Consider the following 17,183-nt stretch of genomic DNA (forward strand, 5'->3'; position numbering starts at 1 on the left):
TTTTGCAACCCGTTCAATCAAAATTATTAAAAAAATTATGATGAATCACGTCAAAAATAGGGTCTGTGACTTTGTTCGGAGCGAGGACGAGCTGTCCCAGGCCGTGGTAAAGTTGGTTTTACATTGGAAGGTCAAACTCCGTAATAGATTTTTCTAATGTGTCGAATAGCCAACGTCCAATATAAAACCAACTTTAGCCCAGTCTGCCACAGCGAGTCTGCTGCGGTGTGGTGGCCCCGCATCCCGGTAAAGACCGGAGCGAATGAGCTTTGATTTGACTGTGAGGGAGGAAGACGAGGCTGCAGATTCACAGAGAGGGACAGGCAGAGATTGATCAGGAGGAGGTAGATGAAGAGGGCAGGGAGGAAAGAGACTGAAAAAGACTGATATTAAGGTTAGCATAAACTTTGAGCAAAATCTCAGCGGGTGCAGTTGGTTTCCTGAATTTAGTCTGATTTGACACAGAATGAACCTGCTGCATGTCATTTGGCTCAAATCCTCCCACTAAATCTTGGGTTTTGCTTAAATATCTCATCTTTCTGCTATTATGAAACACAATTTTGGCTTTTTATAGCATTGTGTCTTTTAATGTGACAAAAACACTAAATAATCATTTTGAATATGTATTGGCATGTGATTTACGGTGGTGTAAGGTGCTAGAAAAAGCTTTACAATTGACCTCGAAAGTGCTTGAAAAGTGCTTGAATTTGACTTTGGAATAGGAGTACAAACCCTGATGAGTACCAAGATAAAATCACAAATACAACAAGAATCACCAATATTAAAAAAATACACATTGGATCAAAAGATAACAATAAAGAAAATGGAGTGTTGGCTTTTTTAAATGAATAGTTTAAAAAGGAACAGCTTACCCTGTGCTGCTAGTTCTACTATATTCTGGACTGGAGATGCTACCAGAGCTGCAATTTTTATTTTGTAAATCATCATTTTAAAGCCAAAGTGTGACTTAACTTTGGAACCACGTTGCTGACCCAAAAAAATGAATTTAGGTTTGTAAAGAAGAACATGTTACCCTCCATCATTTTGTCTGAGATCTAACATATATTATAGATATTTGAGGATATACAAACCTCCGCTCAGTCTTTGCCAACATGATATTGTTTGTAAGTTGGTTTGTATTTCGCTGCTTTTGTGTGGTGACCTGGCTGAACCTGTTGCTGTTGGAAGAATAGGTCTGTAGTTAATAGCTCTTGTTGTGAATGAGGCTGGGATTTGATTTAGTTGTGTCCTGAAGTGTGATCTCTCTCTCTTACAGGCGACGGGTCTCCATTTCAGACACACAGACAATGTCATCCAGTGGCTCAACGCCATGGCCGAGAAGGGCCTGCCAAAGGTCAGCATGGCTCGCACCCGTCCAACACTATCTCGCACATGCAAACCTACCTAAAACTGAGTGGTTGTTTAACTTTATTTTATTGAACCTCAGGCTTAAGCAAAGGCTGTCTCCCGGACCAGTCGGTAAACCCTTCAATTAAGATTCTGTGTAAAACGTTTTTTTGTATTTATTCATTTGTTCAACAATGCAAATGAATTCCAGCCTCTACATGTATGTGGTCCAGGTGTCTCTGCCTGGAAGGACTTTATCAGTTTTGCATGATTTAGGTCATTGACTGCACATCATACACAGTTTCTGTAACGCTGAATATCATTCAAAGCATACCGTTGGTTTTCTGCCTCCAAGGCATCAATTGGTGCTAGTTAATTTAAGCGCTGTGGGAAAATCAACTTGTAGAAAGCTGAATATTGCAGTAAAGGTTTCCACGTAGTCATTTAGCTGTGATTAAAACATGCTTTGAAGACTGGATGCTTCCTTCATTCCATACTAACAAGATATTCAGTAAACTGCAACAGTATGTGAAATTTTCAGTATGTCCGTAAACCTTACTAACCTTACTATTCACTATTAATTACTATAACCAGTAAATACTAAATTACTAGAATACTATTCATGTACTATACTATTGTATAGTACATGCATGGTATAAACAATAGTACATGAATTGCATTGTGTTTCCTGTGAAATATTACAGTGTGTATACACATTATGCCGTCATAAATATTCCACAGTGCAATACATAAGTAACAACAATGCTCATAAATGTAAATGTAAATGTGCTGTATTTATAGCAAATAACAGAAAAACAGACAGTGACCACGGCAGCTGTGTCAACAACGCTTCACTTTAAATTTCTACATATTATAAATCCATAATTTTGTCACCTGCCACCGTTGGACTAGTTTCTGGCAATGCCGGCGAGGAGACTCTAAGGATGTGAAGTGGTAACTACAGCTCAGTGCGTCCCAAAAGATGCATACTACTGTTTATTTAGGCAAAAGTGTTTTCAACGACAGCACATAAATTGAGTATGTAGTGCACACTCCCAAACAATTTCAGCTGCAGCCTCGTTCTTTGGACTGCTATCAAGAAAATGCCAATATTTGAGCATAAAGTAGGCTGGGTACAGTTTTAAAGCGAGCTCTATGAGCTGAAGTGTCAAAAAAAATAAAAAATCAAATCTGATTAACATCACAGACAGGAGACATGGACATGAATTTGCCTCTTATGACATCATAAGGAGCAAGATTCCAGATCGGCTCATCTGAGCTTTCATTTTCTCAAAGGCAAAGCAGGATACCCAGGGCTCGGTTTACACCTATCACCATTTCTAGCTACTGGGGCACCATAGGCAGGCTGGGGGGACGCATATTAATGTTAAAAACCTCATAAAGTGAAATTTCCATGCCATGGGACCTTTTAAACTGCTTAATGGGGAATGATTACTGACGTCAAAAGAGTTTTCCAGTCAGTGCAAGTTGATTTGGATTTTCATACTGTGGTGAAATGAACTCACTGCAGAGGAGAAATGTCAGTTTGTAGTTAGTAGGTTGAAATGATCCTTTAAATGACTGCTCAGCCTAAAAGAAATAAACAGTTGCCTATTATGTCCAAAGTGCTTTCCTGAGAAGTTTCCACTCAGCCAACTCTGTGGAAACTCTTGAATGTGTGTCATTATATTGGCAAGAACAGAAAATTGAGAAACAGCCCAGAATGTCACCAATTGGCCGCTTTGACAGAAAATACAAGTAGCTGCTTTCAAAACCTTTTTTTCAGTTGTGTCACAAAGACGATGCTAGGGCGTGTGAATGCACATCTACGTTGTGTAATCCCTCCTCAGAGCTGCTAGCCTGAATCACTCCTGCACACATGCCACGACACGCTGGCATGCTTTCATGGATGTGCTGAAAGGGCTGCTCTGATCGTCTCATATTCTCCTGTCTGTGTTTCAGATCTTTTACCCTGAAACTACAGACATCTATGACAGAAAGAACATGCCACGCTGCATCTACTGTATACATGCACTCAGGTACTCTCTCAGTTTGTGTCTCACTTTCTTTGTCTGTGGGGGCTTTGCAGCATGACGTTTCAATGGTAAAGGGCTTTCAAACACACATTAGATCAGAAAAACACAAAGAAACGCATCCTGTTGAGGTCAACAAACAGATGTTGTTCTGTAGAACTTGTGTGTTCTTCATTTATTGGATTACAAGTGCTCAAACAACTCGGGCTTCCTCAACACGCTGTGTGTTCCCTGGGGTCTGAGCATCTTTTCAAGCCTGTGACATTTCTACGAGGTGAACACGGCCATTTTTCAGCCAAAAGGGATTCACTGGTACAAGCTATGAAGCGGTTTGTTTTAATAGAGCATTCCACTTCCATGGTGAAGTGGATGCACAGGAGTCAGGAAGCAAACCAACGCAGCAGAGGCACGGCGTTGGTGTACGTGTACGTTCTCCAGGTCTTGTGACTGGCCCAAACACCGCAGTGTTGTAGTCAAGACCACCTGACCTGAGACCAAGTCATTGGCAAGACCGGAGTGTCTCGAGACCGAGTCAAGTCCAAGACTTCGAGGGGTCGAGACTAGGGCTGCAACTAACGATTATTTTCTGAGTCGATTAATTTGTTGATTATTTTCTCAAATAACGGGTTAGTTGTTGGATCTGTAAAACTGTCCTAACATGGTGAACAATGTGGATCAGCGTTTCCCAAAGCCCAGATGACGTCCTTGAATGTCTTCTTTTGTCCACAACTCAAAGACATTTAGTCTACTGCCAGAAAGGAGAGAAGAAACTAGAAAGTCACATTTAAGAAGCTGACTTCTGAGAAATGTTATTTTTGTTATTCAAAATAAAAGACTCAAACTGATTATAGATTATCAAAATAGTTGGAGATTAATTTTATAGTTGACAACAAATCGATTCATCGTGAGACCGAGTCGAGGCCAAGACTTTAAGGGGAGTGAAGACCAGACCAGTGTCCCACACTGAATGCCGTGGTAATGTGGAAAATGCTAACCAATAGGGGTGTGACGAGACGCTTACTCCACGGGACGAGACCCATCGCGAGATTGGGTTCACGAGAACGAGACGAGGCGAGGCGAGATTTTTTAAAAAAAATTAAAGAAATCCTCGATGAAATATATGAATGGAAAATAGTTTTTTTTATTCAACTGAAAAATCACGAAATGCAAAACAATTTAGGTGCATTTTGAAATCAACTATTAATGATGAATGTTATTTAACTTTTGTTTTAAACTATTTTAATTCAAAATGTTGCCACACAAATGATTTAAAAGTGGCAGGGGGATCTTCAATAGTAATTTCACGCTCCATCACGCTGACATCACATCGCCTCACGAGACAACTTTTCACCTCGACGAGAAATCTCGTCACGTTTTAATCTCGCGAGATCTCGTCACACCCTTACTAACCAACCACACTCCTCAAAATGATCTAAAAGATCCCCATGCTATTTAAAAAAATAAAATAAAGATCCTCACTAATTCACCTGTTTTATTATTATTTAGCCGGAAGTGTATCATGAGAAATGCCTTGATCAAATAATCAAAAGGCAGTTGTGGTCTTTTTTGTCTGACACCGAGGCAAGACCGAGTAGAAATGTGGCCAATTCTGAGTTAAGACCTTCTGAAAGTCTTAACCCTTTTACATGAGTTATTAATGCCGGAATTAGCTGAAAGGCTATTTTCATCTGTAGTCCCCTGGCCTCGATGTTAAAGGCTTTTTATAATACAAAGGAATAAAAAAATATAGACAACACAAGCAGAGCAGAATCTGGCATAAAACACAGCACAGAAGCAAAAAATATTCCTCCTTTTACTTCTTGTCCTCCTCTGCCTTCTTCTTCTCCTTCTTCTTGTCCTTTTTCTTATTTATCCTCCTCTTCCTCCTATTCTTTCTCCTCCCTCTCCTTCTTGTCCTGCTTTTATTCCTCTTCTTCCTCTTCTTCTTTTTCTCCTCCCTCTCCTTTTTGTCCTGCTCCTTCTTCATCCTCTTTCTTCATCTTCCCCTTTGTTTTCTTCCGATTCTTCTCCTGCTTCTTCTTCCTCTTCTACTTCTTTTTATCTTCCTTATCCCCTACTCTTCTTCCTCTTTTACTTATTCTCCTTCTACCTAATACTCTTCATCTTTCTTCTCTTCTACTTCTTTTTCTCCCTCTACTCCTCCTTTATCTGAAGTTAACTTTGTTGTCCATATCCACAGCAACACTGTACTGTCTGGTATGTTAGAGAAGAACTATTTTACTTCCTGAAAAGCAGCACAGGTTTATATTTTTAGGTCATTGTGTAGCAGTAAGTGAACAAACAAGTTAAAAAAACAACAACAACTCTGCATTTGGTTGAATCACATTGGTTTCACAGCCTCTTAAAGTGACACGAGTGGCAGAGGTAGAGTGTTGAAACTTTTGTTTCCTCGCCCCAAAACGACAGGGCTGCGTTCTGATATGTTCTGTGTCCGACCTGTGTGTTTGAACGCCTCTTACTCCCCTCGGTTTACTGTGGTAATCAGGTGGTACAGAAGTTGTGAGCTAGTATGGCTTTTTGTGTTCTCAATTCTGTATGGTTCCTGTTCTTCACCTCTGCTAATGTGTCTTAGTCCTGTTTCTGTATTCATTGTGTCCCTGTCCTCTTGTACAGCCTGTACCTGTTTAAGCTCGGCCTGGCCCCCCAGATCCAGGATCTGTATGGAAAAGTAGATTTCACTGGTAAGCCTGAACAAGAGTGTGTTCATCTGTTATCCTCATTCTGTCACTGTTTACCCAATCATGACATCTTAAAACCAGAGCGTTACAAATGAAAGCAGCACTGAGGCTACATCTACACCAGTACTTGAGTCAAAAACAATCCCTGTCCACACAAGAGTCTGAGCTCCAGTAGCAGAACTTATCTTTGGCCATATTAACATGTCTGACAAAGCATATCACATGACCATTCACATATTCACATACACTGGGCATGCACCTACCGGGGAAAACAGGAAACAGATTGTCAGACTGGAAGCAGACTGTGAATAGTTTAGTTGAATATCGTAGAGCAGAAAATACTTTAAAAAAAGAACAACAATGGCGAGAAGTAAGAGAGATCAATTTTCTTTGACCGACAACGAGTAGGAAGTGTTGGGTATGTAGGTGTAAAGCCTCCTACACTTGATCCGCGGCTTTGTGGTGCGAAGAGCAAAGAGGCAAGGCGCATGAATGTTCTGGATTGGTTGTGCCTTGAAAGGCCAGCTGCAACGGGGTCAAAGTTAAAATAATTAAAATTTTGAGCACAGTGTTGGTGCGCGACGTGAAGGGTGCTGTATTCCAGTGTTTCCAGATGTCTCTGTTTTAAGGGCTCGTAAACACGTGTCGTAAGCACACCAAAAGATACAAAATATTTGAGCTGGGTATTGTTAAAAAAAAAAAACATGCTAATACTTTGACTTTGATACGGTTCCTGAATGATACCGTTTTCAAAATATATTAAAAAAATTAATTTTCACAAAAAAGATATTACATTTCACATTACTGCCCAATCTTTTTGTTTCAGCTCCTGTCTCTACAACGTGTAGTTAAACAGCCAATCGGCAGTATTATTAGATTTTGGTAGAAGTGTGCTGCATACTTATTGGCTCACTTACGCTGACGAGAATGACTTGCATTAGGTATTGAAATTTAGCATTGAATGACGAGCCATTTTTTCAAAACTAAGGAGGCAATTTAGGCGGTGCCTGTAAAGCATCAAATTCAGTACCAAGCCCTACTGGTTTTCAAACCAAAACGTAGTTGTGGAGATGTAGCCTGAGAAGGGTAGCACGGCAGCAGGCCACAGTGTTGAGGGTATGCTGGAAATGTAAAAGTCATTAGCAATTCTGAGAGCTTTTCCTGTCAGTTGAGTTCCAGGTTGGCTCCTCTGTCCCAAAGTCAGAGTCCAAAATCGAATTACCCGACATGAGCCAGGAACAGTCTGTAACTATGTCCCCACAGTCTGCCACTTCCCTCCGTCCATTCATCTGTTCCTTCTGCTCTGTCTTCTTTCCCAGAGGAGGAGATCAACAACATGAAGAGTGAGCTGGAAAAGTATGGAATCCAGATGCCCGCCTTCAGCAAGATCGGCGGCATCCTGGCCAATGAGCTCTCGGTGGATGAAGCTGCATGTGAGAGGGGTTTGGGTGTCGTGGGTTGTGGGGACGGGAACTGCAGATGATATAGAGTTCAGATGATTCAGACTTTTATAACGAAACGAATACTAATCTCCTTGAACCTCTGTCGTTCAGACGTTTTTTGGATCTATCATTTGTTTACCTAAGAAACCCTTTTTTTAAGCACAAATTCAACCAAAGGTCTGTTTTCTTGACATAGTTCCAGTCATTGTTCTGTTCTCTGAATCAGTTGAAAGCAGGGTTCAGAATTAACTTTTTCATCCACCAGCCAAATGGTTAGTGAACATTCAAATTCTACCAGCCAATCAATAGATTACCATTGTTTTTTTTGGGCTAGTGAGTGTAGCCAATCTACCAGCCACTTGCATATTTAACCAGCATTATGGTGCTAGGTGGTGGCTATTTTGAACCCTGGTCGAAAGTTATCTTTTTTATATTATTATATATTTTCATGTCAATGACAAAAGAAAACAGAATCACTAAAATGATCAAAGATGTTGAACACTAAATTTACCCAAATTTCCAAGATAATGTCTTTACTTCTGCTTTGTCTAATTACTTTGAATTAACATTGATTTTGTAATAGAATTCATCTTTTGTACTACTTTTTAATTGTATTCTTCTTTAAAATCACTGGAACGAGTGCGTAATGCATCCAAATGAATGCCTTTTGGTGCTGACCTCTGCCACAAATTCCACAAAAGTCTCATATCACAAGATACAATATTGATAGATTATATTCCAAAGGCCAACCTGGACAGTTTGGGAAGTATGCTTGTATTTGTTTTCTAGCTGAGAGTAAGATGAGAAGATTAATACACCTAAGAAACGGTGAAGAAGACACACACCTTTGGGCGCTGGATCAAAGCAACACAGTAAAAAGATTACAAAAACAGCCACACACTAAAATAGCTCACGTGAGACATATTTTAATGCTTTTAAAGTAGTGAAGTATTGCTCCACCAGGCTCTTCCTCAGAAGGAGAAGTCTAACCAGAGCTACGTTGGTGTGCAGATCTGTTATGTATTTTTGCATATGTAAGATTAATAACTCTCTCAGCCAGGAGGCAAATGGCTTAGCATGAAAACTCAAAACAGCTAGTCTGGCTTTGTCCAAAGTGGAAACAAATCTGCTTAGCCAGGACCTCCAAAGCTCACTTATAAACACATTTAATATCTCATTTGTTTCTCCTCAAGAAGTCACTGAGTCAGGCCAAGAAATAGAAATTGCTCTTATTACAATCACATAGATTCTGGTAGGCAGATTTTCCTGCAGAACCAGGCTAGCTGTTTCCCCCTGCTTGCAGACTTAATGCTAAGCTAAGGTAGCAGCCCGGTCAATTTGGCTTCTTAAGACGTTAGAGGGCCGTCAATCTTCTCATTGGCAACTCTTGGCAAGAAAGCGAATAAATGCGCTTCCCAAAAGTTGAAATTATTCTCGTGTTTCAGTATGGAATGATAGTGTACAATATCATTGATTGATATTGTAGGGTTGACTATTGGTGGTTTCACAATATATATATATACACAATGAGAATTTGTAGGGTTAGGGTAAGTAATCATCAATAATGTGTATACAATAACTAAGTGGGTAAAGGCAAATAATAGGCTGGTCTCATATATCAATCTATCGCCCAGCCCTAATATAAGATAAAACATCTAGATAAAATTCCTCAGTACACGCTGCTGTGATCGCCATCAACGAGGCCATCGACCACGGCGTACCAGAGGGCACGGTGGCAGCCATGCAGAACCCCAACGCCATGCTGGTCAGCCTGGACGCCAACTCCGCCCGCCAGTACCACGACACACTGTACCAGGCCAAGGGGAAGAAGGTGGCCAACTCGCGCAAACGGGTACGCAGTTTTAAACTTTGAGTCGCACAGATGAATGCTGTAGTGTGTACAGGTTTCAGATGGCCAGAGACGAATGGTGGCCCGGGGCGAATTGTCTCTGAGAGACCATGAAATGGCCCTGTAAAAAAAAATGTGGCAAGACATTTGTCCACTTTTTGATTAGGAAATAACTAAACATACAGCCAGAAGCCGAAGAAAATTTCAACATCAGACAGAATAAAATGCTGAGGCCATAGAAACCACTCGGGCAACGGAAATGAAAACAGCCTCTATAGTAGAGAATGGTGGCTGGACGATGGACTTGGGGACATAAAGAGAGGGACACAAATCCTAACTCCTCTTGACAGATTTACCGGTAGTTTCTTCCCGTGAGAGATACATGTAATATTTATGATTTAGGAGTATCAAAGGTTTGTTTTGCCTATGGGCTCAGCAAATAAATGACCAGAATTATACCAAATATATGAACAAAGGAAACAAAATGACCTTCTGGAAAGAAATGCATGTCACATTGGTTTTATTTTGATGTCCTTCTTGTCTTGTCAATTTTTCCATTAAAAATGTTTATTACTCTTAAAAATGTAAGGGGGGGGGCTGATACAAGCTGAAGCTTCTGACCATACCCTTTGGTTAAGACCAATAAAGTCATTCATTCCAAATTCATTCAACCCTATTTGTAAGCTTGCTCTTTTATGTCTATTATGTTTAATTTGTCTGTTCCATGCATGCATATTTTTTATATAAAGCACTTAGGGATTTTTATCTGGGATAAGCGCTCTATATCTATCTTACTTACCTACTTCAGAGGGAATGTAGTGAGAAGTATTGCTAATGTGCTTATGCTGTTATATTTTACTCGCTTTCCAACAGCAAATGGAGAACGCCGACGCAGAGAGAGATATCTACGATGAGCTTCTCACCCAGGCTGAAATCCAGGGCAACGTCAACAACGTCAATGGTAATAGACACACGCACACGCACACACGCACACACACTATGTTACATCTTTTGAAACAGTCGCTCCTAGACTGTGGACCACTTTGTCACATGTTTTAAGAGGGACTGCATCTGTTGAAATCTTTAAAAAGCAGCTGAAGACCCATGTCTTTAGTTCAATTCAATTTTATTTATAGTATTGCTTCAAAACTAAAGTTTTTACAGATATAGATAGAGTAGGTCTAGACCACATTGTAATTTTCAAGGACCCAATTCCAATCCTATTCTAGTAATTCCCTCAAGACCAAGCATTTAGTGTGACCGTGGCAAAGAAAAACTTCCTTTAGTCTAGCTTTCATTTAGTCTCATTGTTGACTGGATTATTTTGTATTTATGCTTTTGTGTTTTACTACAATTTATTTTGCCGATATTATTTGGGGCTCTGACTGTGATAAATGCTACATAAAAAAACTTACACACACTTCACTGGTAACTGATAATTAATTATTCTTGGTTTCCATGGTGCAGCAGTGAAATTCCAACCTTTTCTCCTACAGTGAGCAACGCCTTGAGTGCGGCAGAGCAGGCGCTACTGAGTGGCGATGAGGAGAAGTTATATGAGGCCCTTAAAGCCATGGGCATTCAGAAACTGCAGCCCCAGAACAAAGGCTGGTATCTCAAACAGCTGCAGGCTGACCGAGAGAATAAAGACCAGGTAGGGACCAGTGTGCAAACCAAGCTGTTTATTTGTGTCAAGAAAGCAGTAAAACATATAGTCTGCTTCTCTGTCTCCTAATTGTAATCTCAACTTGATTCTTTCCTTATTAGGTGTCTCCAGGAGAAGCCCTGACTAAGGATGAGTTGCAGAGCGGCGTGCTCGTGGCCAATGACAATGCGGAAGCCTACCTAAAGAGTATGCACATAACACATACATCCTTCTACATCTGAATCTACAGCTGCGTTGCGCATGCTTTCATTGTCGAGAAACAATTTCTCGATTAATCGATTAGTTGTTTGGTCTATAAAATGTCTAAAAATTGTGAAAAATGTCCATCAGTGTTTCCCAAAGCCCAGGGGGACATGCTGAAATGTCTCGTTTTGAAGCCAACTCAAAGATATTCAGTTTACTGTCACAGAGGAGTGAAGAAACTAGATCATATTCATATCCTGGAATTAGAGAAATTTTCCTTTAGACTCAAACCAATTATTTGATTTTCAAAATAGTTGCAATTCATTTAATGGTTTAAAACTAATCAATTCATCTTTGCAGCAATAGTTCTTATGATTCACACACAATTTTTTGGTGTGCGTGTGTTTGTGTGTTTGTTTGTGTGTGTGTGTGTGTGTGCGTGCGTGCGTGTAGTGTTGAAGGCAGTAGAACGCATCAACAGTGCGATCAGGGCGGGGGTGCCAGAGAAGACGGTGGAAGAGCTGATGAACCCCGATGCTCAGCTGCCTGAAGTCTACCCCAGCGCTGCAGACCTCTACCAGAGAGAGTTAGTCAGCCTGCAGCAGCAATGCCCAGAGGTACGCAGCAGACACACACACACCACTTTATAATTTCAGTGGAGTTACCGTTATTATTGTTTGCCTCATTAATACCGAATTCAATGGAAATATACATAAATATACACAGATGTACTTACGTAAAACCAATCACATTATTATTTACAGAAAACCTTTGAGCTTTTGAGGCTAACTTATAGGGTGAATTGACCTGAAATAAAAATGACCTCCGTCATCATCAGTCCGTACCACACTGGCGTTTGTACAGTTTATACTACGGCAGGTCTTGTATGGTTATCTTGCCCTCGCTGCTGATAGATTTTATTTAACAAACTTATGAACAAAAACTGATTTACCTCCTTCCTGCCTAACTTTCCAAATGATAACTTTAGAGCTGCCCCATCCTAGTCGATCAGTTGCTAAATCGGTTGTTTTGGTCTTACATGACTAAGATTTCTTTAATCTATCTGTAATTTTTTTCGATGCTTTTTCATGCTGAATGATTTATGTCCAAGGAACCTATGAGCACTCCTATGGTAAAGACAGGAGGGGGGGCAAGGTGGAGGGTGGGGTTGTGGCCTTGACCAACTGTTTCTCTGGGCGGACAAAGCAGAGAAAGGGGAGGAAACCTCGCCCCTTATGACCTCATAAGGAGCAAGATTCCAGATCGGCCCATCTGAGCTTTAATTTTCTCAAAGGTAGACCAGGATACCCTGGCCTGGGTTTACACCTTTTTGTCATTTTTTAGCCACTGGGAAACCATAGGTAGGCTGGGGGAACGCATATTAATATTAAAAAATCTCGTAAAGTGACATCTTCATGCCATGGGACCTTTTACATCCTGTTGAGGCAAATAAACATAATTTGCAGCACAAGGACATTATTTTACTTCTTGGAAGGCAGTGCATTAGTAGTAGTAAGAACATACTACACAGTCTGCCTGTAAGTCATACTTCCATAACCTTTCAAACCAAAACCGTGATGTCTTCATTTCTCATATCGAATATCTGATTTATTTACTGAAGAAACAAATCATCTGTCTCTCGTCTCATCGTCTGTCTTGCTTAGAACTCTGACATATGAGGTCAATTTGTGTCGTGTGTCCCGCAGGGTTCGCTGTCCCACCCCGAGCTGCTAGTTGCCGTGGAGATGCTGTCGTCGGTGGTGTTAATGAACGAGGCGATGGACTCTGGAAACCGCGACGCCCTCTGGAAACAACTGTCCAGCGTCGTCACTGGACTCAGTAATGTGGAGAGTGAATACGCTCAGAGGTACAAACGCACACACACACACACACACACACACACACACACACACACACACACACACACACACACACACACACACACAAACACAAAACCAGGAGTCAGTGACATATTGACTAAGGGATGTTTTGAGGTTTTTGTGTGTGTGTTGGACGGACTGAGGCAGGCTGTTGATGTAGTAGCGTTTGTGTGTTTGTGTTCCTTCCTCAGGTACATGGACGAACTGCTGCGTCTAAAGGCAGCAGCCAGAGAGGAGGGCTCCAAATATCTGACCTGGAACGACATTCAAGCCTGCATCGACCAAGTCAACCAGACTGTGCATGAGGAACATGAGCGTAAGAGACCCACTCGCATCCATCTACACCTCAATGTGTCAAACTCACACAGAAATAACAGTTTTTACACTGCTTTGCTTTGAGTTTCCACTGGGTCTCAAAAAGTTAAAAAAATGTATAATAATAAAAAAACCTAATCCAGACACCAGTCCTATAATGCCAATAAGGAAAACGAGGCACTTTTTCAGACTTTTTTGATGTTTGATGATATAGGTATAGGTCTTAAATTAAATTCATTATGCTCTTGGTGAAACCTGCAGAAACCCTGACATTGTCAGACGATGCCATGTTTTGACTGATATTACAGATCATCCAACTCATTCTCTCATATTATATTGGGATCACAGAGTTTTCTGTACGTCTGCTTGCCACAATGTTCTGTGCATTTTCGTAAACACATGCAGGCTCTTTACTGGAACCGCAGGCACGTCTGTACAACCGACAAAAGTCCACAGCGGTCCTCAGAGCATACTGTGTATCCCAGCCTGTCTCCACCGCATCCCACGGCAGGTTGTCAGCTGTGTGTCTGCCTGGCATTCTCTGTGTGTAGGCTGGACCATTTAACCCAACGATCGTCATCAGTGTAGGGACATGTGTCACGCAGCTCTCCGCTCTGAGCGCCGCCCAGCAGAGAGCCACGAACTTGAAGGGAAAAAAGACCTTAGGACGCGCCTTGCTAGTGCAAAGTTAACACTACCACTTTTCTTTTCCAAAGCAGAAAACATGTATTCTACTTAATTGTAATCGTTTAACTGATAATATTAATCGGGCCAAATTCTTATTTCCGGTAATTGATTAAACGGTTAATCGTTAACATCCCTAATTTTTGGGCTCCTGGATAGCGCTCCCAGTAGAGTGTGCAGAGGCTCAGTCCTCGATACAGCAGCCGGGGTTTAGTTCAAACCTGCGGCCTCTCTCTCTCTCTCTCTCTCTCTCTCTCTCTCTCTCTCTCTCTCTCTCTCTCTCTCTCTGTCTCTCTCTCTCTCTCTCTCTCTCCTTTTATGTCTAAGCTGTCCTGTCACAAATAGATTCCTAAAATGCCCTCTGTAAAAAAAAAAAACATCCCTAATTTGTACAGGTATTGCCGCCATCGGACTAATCAATGAGGCCCTGGATGAAGGGGAACCCATGAAGACCCTGGCCACGCTGCAGAACCCCTCAGCCAAGCTCACAGACGTGGACCCGCCTGTGGCTCAGCACTACCATGACAAACTGCTGGAGGCCCGCAGAGAGAAGGCTCACGTAAGACACAAATGCAACATGCACAGCTTTCTGGGAAGAGGCTTTCTGATGTAGAGGTGGGTGTAGATGTTCAGGTTCTTGTCCGTAGATAAGTATGAGGTTTTGGATGGTTGTTAGTCATGGCTACCATGTCGTGAGAGGCTGTTCCTGTCGCCTCCTTTGTGTCTTGTATTCAGGTGAGCATTATGCAAAGTCTTTATGCAAACAACCTGGCCACAGTTACATCCAGACTTATGACAAGCTTTCTGCGGTTGGAAGCTCTCAGGGCTGTATAAAGTATGACTGGGCATATCATACATATAGGTGTATTTTTAACAATTCCAAATGAGCATAGTTGTTGTAAGTGTAAAAAGAGGCCAGTTTCCTGCTTAATCCCTGTGTCCCTAAGTAGCACATGTTCTTTCTAGGCAGGCTGCTGGTTTGCTGTATTGCTACCAGTGTTAGTACCAGTCTTTTTTTCAATGTACATAGATGGCACTAGCTCCAAAAGTCACTAAAAATGCCCAGATGATGTCATCACGCATCATATGCATAAAGCTCAGCAGTTGTGTTATATTCCTTGTTGATTATTTTCTTAGTTGTTTAGTTTAACTGGAAAATGTTGAGGAGGACCCAGCCATTCATACAGCCACCAATACCGAAAAGGTCTAGGCAGGGTGCATAACATCACCTGAAAGCTTCAAAAGTTTAAAAACAAATACAGTATTAAGTAAACCCAGAACACTCCACTGATGCATGACTTGAATGTGTGCCAGCTCAATGGGATCCCAGACCCCTTGTGTCTGCACATGGCTCCATGTGACTTAAGTGTCCGGGCCCCACATGACACACACAGGCTGCTGATGTGATCATCTATTCCCCCCCACCCCCACCCTCCACCCTGTATGTCACCTTACTCCCTCAGTGTCTCTCGGTTTTACCTTTTCTTCTCGGTTTTCATAACCACTCTTTGGGTTCCTGTATCTCTTGAGTCCAGAGAAGTCTTTCTGCTGCTCTCCCTGACTCATTTGCCTGTTATCTTTATGGGTATGCAAGCTTATGAATGTGGTTTTTGTACATCTGTCTGTACAGCACATTTGCATGTGATGTCACAGGAAAGACAACCATGTTTTGTTTTTTTCTGTTGTAGAAGAAGCAAAGTGTAGCACAAAAGAGTTAAAAGTATGCTCTGTTTCTTAAGGTCTGTAAATAGAAGAACTATCAGTGTGTCTATTTTAGTACAGAGTCTGTATTATTATTCTGTGGAAATACATATAAAGAAAGTCCCGTATCAAGCTTTGACTCCTTAATACTTGCCCATACTAACACAGCCCACCCTGTTATCAATGTCTACATCAAAACCCTTAACTACTACATGTGGGAACTCGTCCCACGTTCATGACGGGACACAGAAAAAGAATTGCAAGCGAAAAAACAGGAGAAGAAAAGAAAGCAAATGTTTTTCCTGCAGATTTCACAGGCATAGGAAATAACAAGCCAGGCCTCAGTCGTTTTTCTTCCATAAAAGGGCGGAAAGCTGACCACTATATTAAATGGGCCAGACAGACAGACACACCCACACACACACCCCCCGTCCTCTGGTTGTTGATTAGTGAATGTGGCTGTTTGAGGCGATTAGCTGAAGATGGAGGATGTAGTTAGAGCAGTGTGAGCTTCCTGTTGGCTTTCAAAGGATCGGTGCCAACAAAATGTTCCCCAACTGAGAGGGAAAGATCTTAGGTGGCAGGGTTGACTAAAGAGACGTGGCTAAGATGTAGGCCTGAAACTAAAGATTGTATTCATTATTGGTTATTAATTAATTGTTTGATCCTTAACACACAAACACTGAAAAAAACACATCTTTGGAGTCTTGTTCTTGTTTTTAGTACTCTTTCATCTAATTACTGTATGTACTATTTGGTAAATCTGTTTGTCTGTCTGTAACTGATGTTGTCCCAAACAAGTCTCTCTGGTGAATTAGGTTCTATGTCTCAATGAGATTACCGGTATAAATAAAGGTTATATACATTTAGTTTACTGTCACAGAGGAGAAGATCAGAGACATTTAACCTTTTTTCCATTTAAAATGACTCAAACCTAAAGAATGGATTATCAAAATGGTTGGGGTTTAATTTGATAACACATCATTTAGGATTAGTCTTTGCAGGTCTACTAAAATGCAGTCAGACTGTAAGAGGGGTGGTTCAGGGGAGTTTGGAGAAGAAGCAAACCGCAAAGCCTGCAGTTCAATTTGTGACTGGCTTCTTTGTGTTGCCTCATTAACTCTGCAGTATTAGAACAGTTAGTCAGAGACAGTCAGGCAGAAGTAAGCTTCGACTGGGCTGAGGGCTGTGCCTAGACAAACAGCAGGAAGTCCTGCCCCGACTCTGACTAACAAGCCCAATATAGTCTACGTCTTGTATGCCTCTTCAGATGGATATCGCCTCACTTTGTAACTGCAACAGTCACAACTGGGACCTTATAAGATTCAGTCCAGGCATGCCTCGTCATGCCTGGGTGTGCGTGTACGTGCGCGTGCGCGCGCGC

General features: G+C 41.4%; 1 protein-coding gene across 1 annotated transcript in view; it reads left to right on the forward strand.

Annotated features, from left to right (window-relative positions):
* The window catches only part of iqgap1 (IQ motif containing GTPase activating protein 1), a 62,293-nt gene that overhangs the window by 26,867 nt on the left and 18,243 nt on the right, over window positions 1–17,183 (forward strand). The window contains exons 4-15 of the mRNA XM_034900494.1: window positions 1,277–1,354; window positions 3,310–3,386; window positions 6,015–6,082; window positions 7,399–7,512; window positions 9,195–9,373; window positions 10,244–10,331; window positions 10,867–11,024; window positions 11,138–11,222; window positions 11,673–11,836; window positions 12,926–13,086; window positions 13,291–13,415; window positions 14,494–14,657. Of these exons, the coding sequence (XP_034756385.1) occupies window positions 1,277–1,354; window positions 3,310–3,386; window positions 6,015–6,082; window positions 7,399–7,512; window positions 9,195–9,373; window positions 10,244–10,331; window positions 10,867–11,024; window positions 11,138–11,222; window positions 11,673–11,836; window positions 12,926–13,086; window positions 13,291–13,415; window positions 14,494–14,657 (1,461 nt within the window). The remainder of the gene's footprint in view (window positions 1–1,276; window positions 1,355–3,309; window positions 3,387–6,014; window positions 6,083–7,398; window positions 7,513–9,194; window positions 9,374–10,243; window positions 10,332–10,866; window positions 11,025–11,137; window positions 11,223–11,672; window positions 11,837–12,925; window positions 13,087–13,290; window positions 13,416–14,493; window positions 14,658–17,183) is intronic.

This window comes from Etheostoma cragini, chromosome 1 (assembly GCF_013103735.1).
Source record: "Etheostoma cragini isolate CJK2018 chromosome 1, CSU_Ecrag_1.0, whole genome shotgun sequence".
Classification (NCBI taxonomy): domain Eukaryota; kingdom Metazoa; phylum Chordata; class Actinopteri; order Perciformes; family Percidae; genus Etheostoma; species Etheostoma cragini.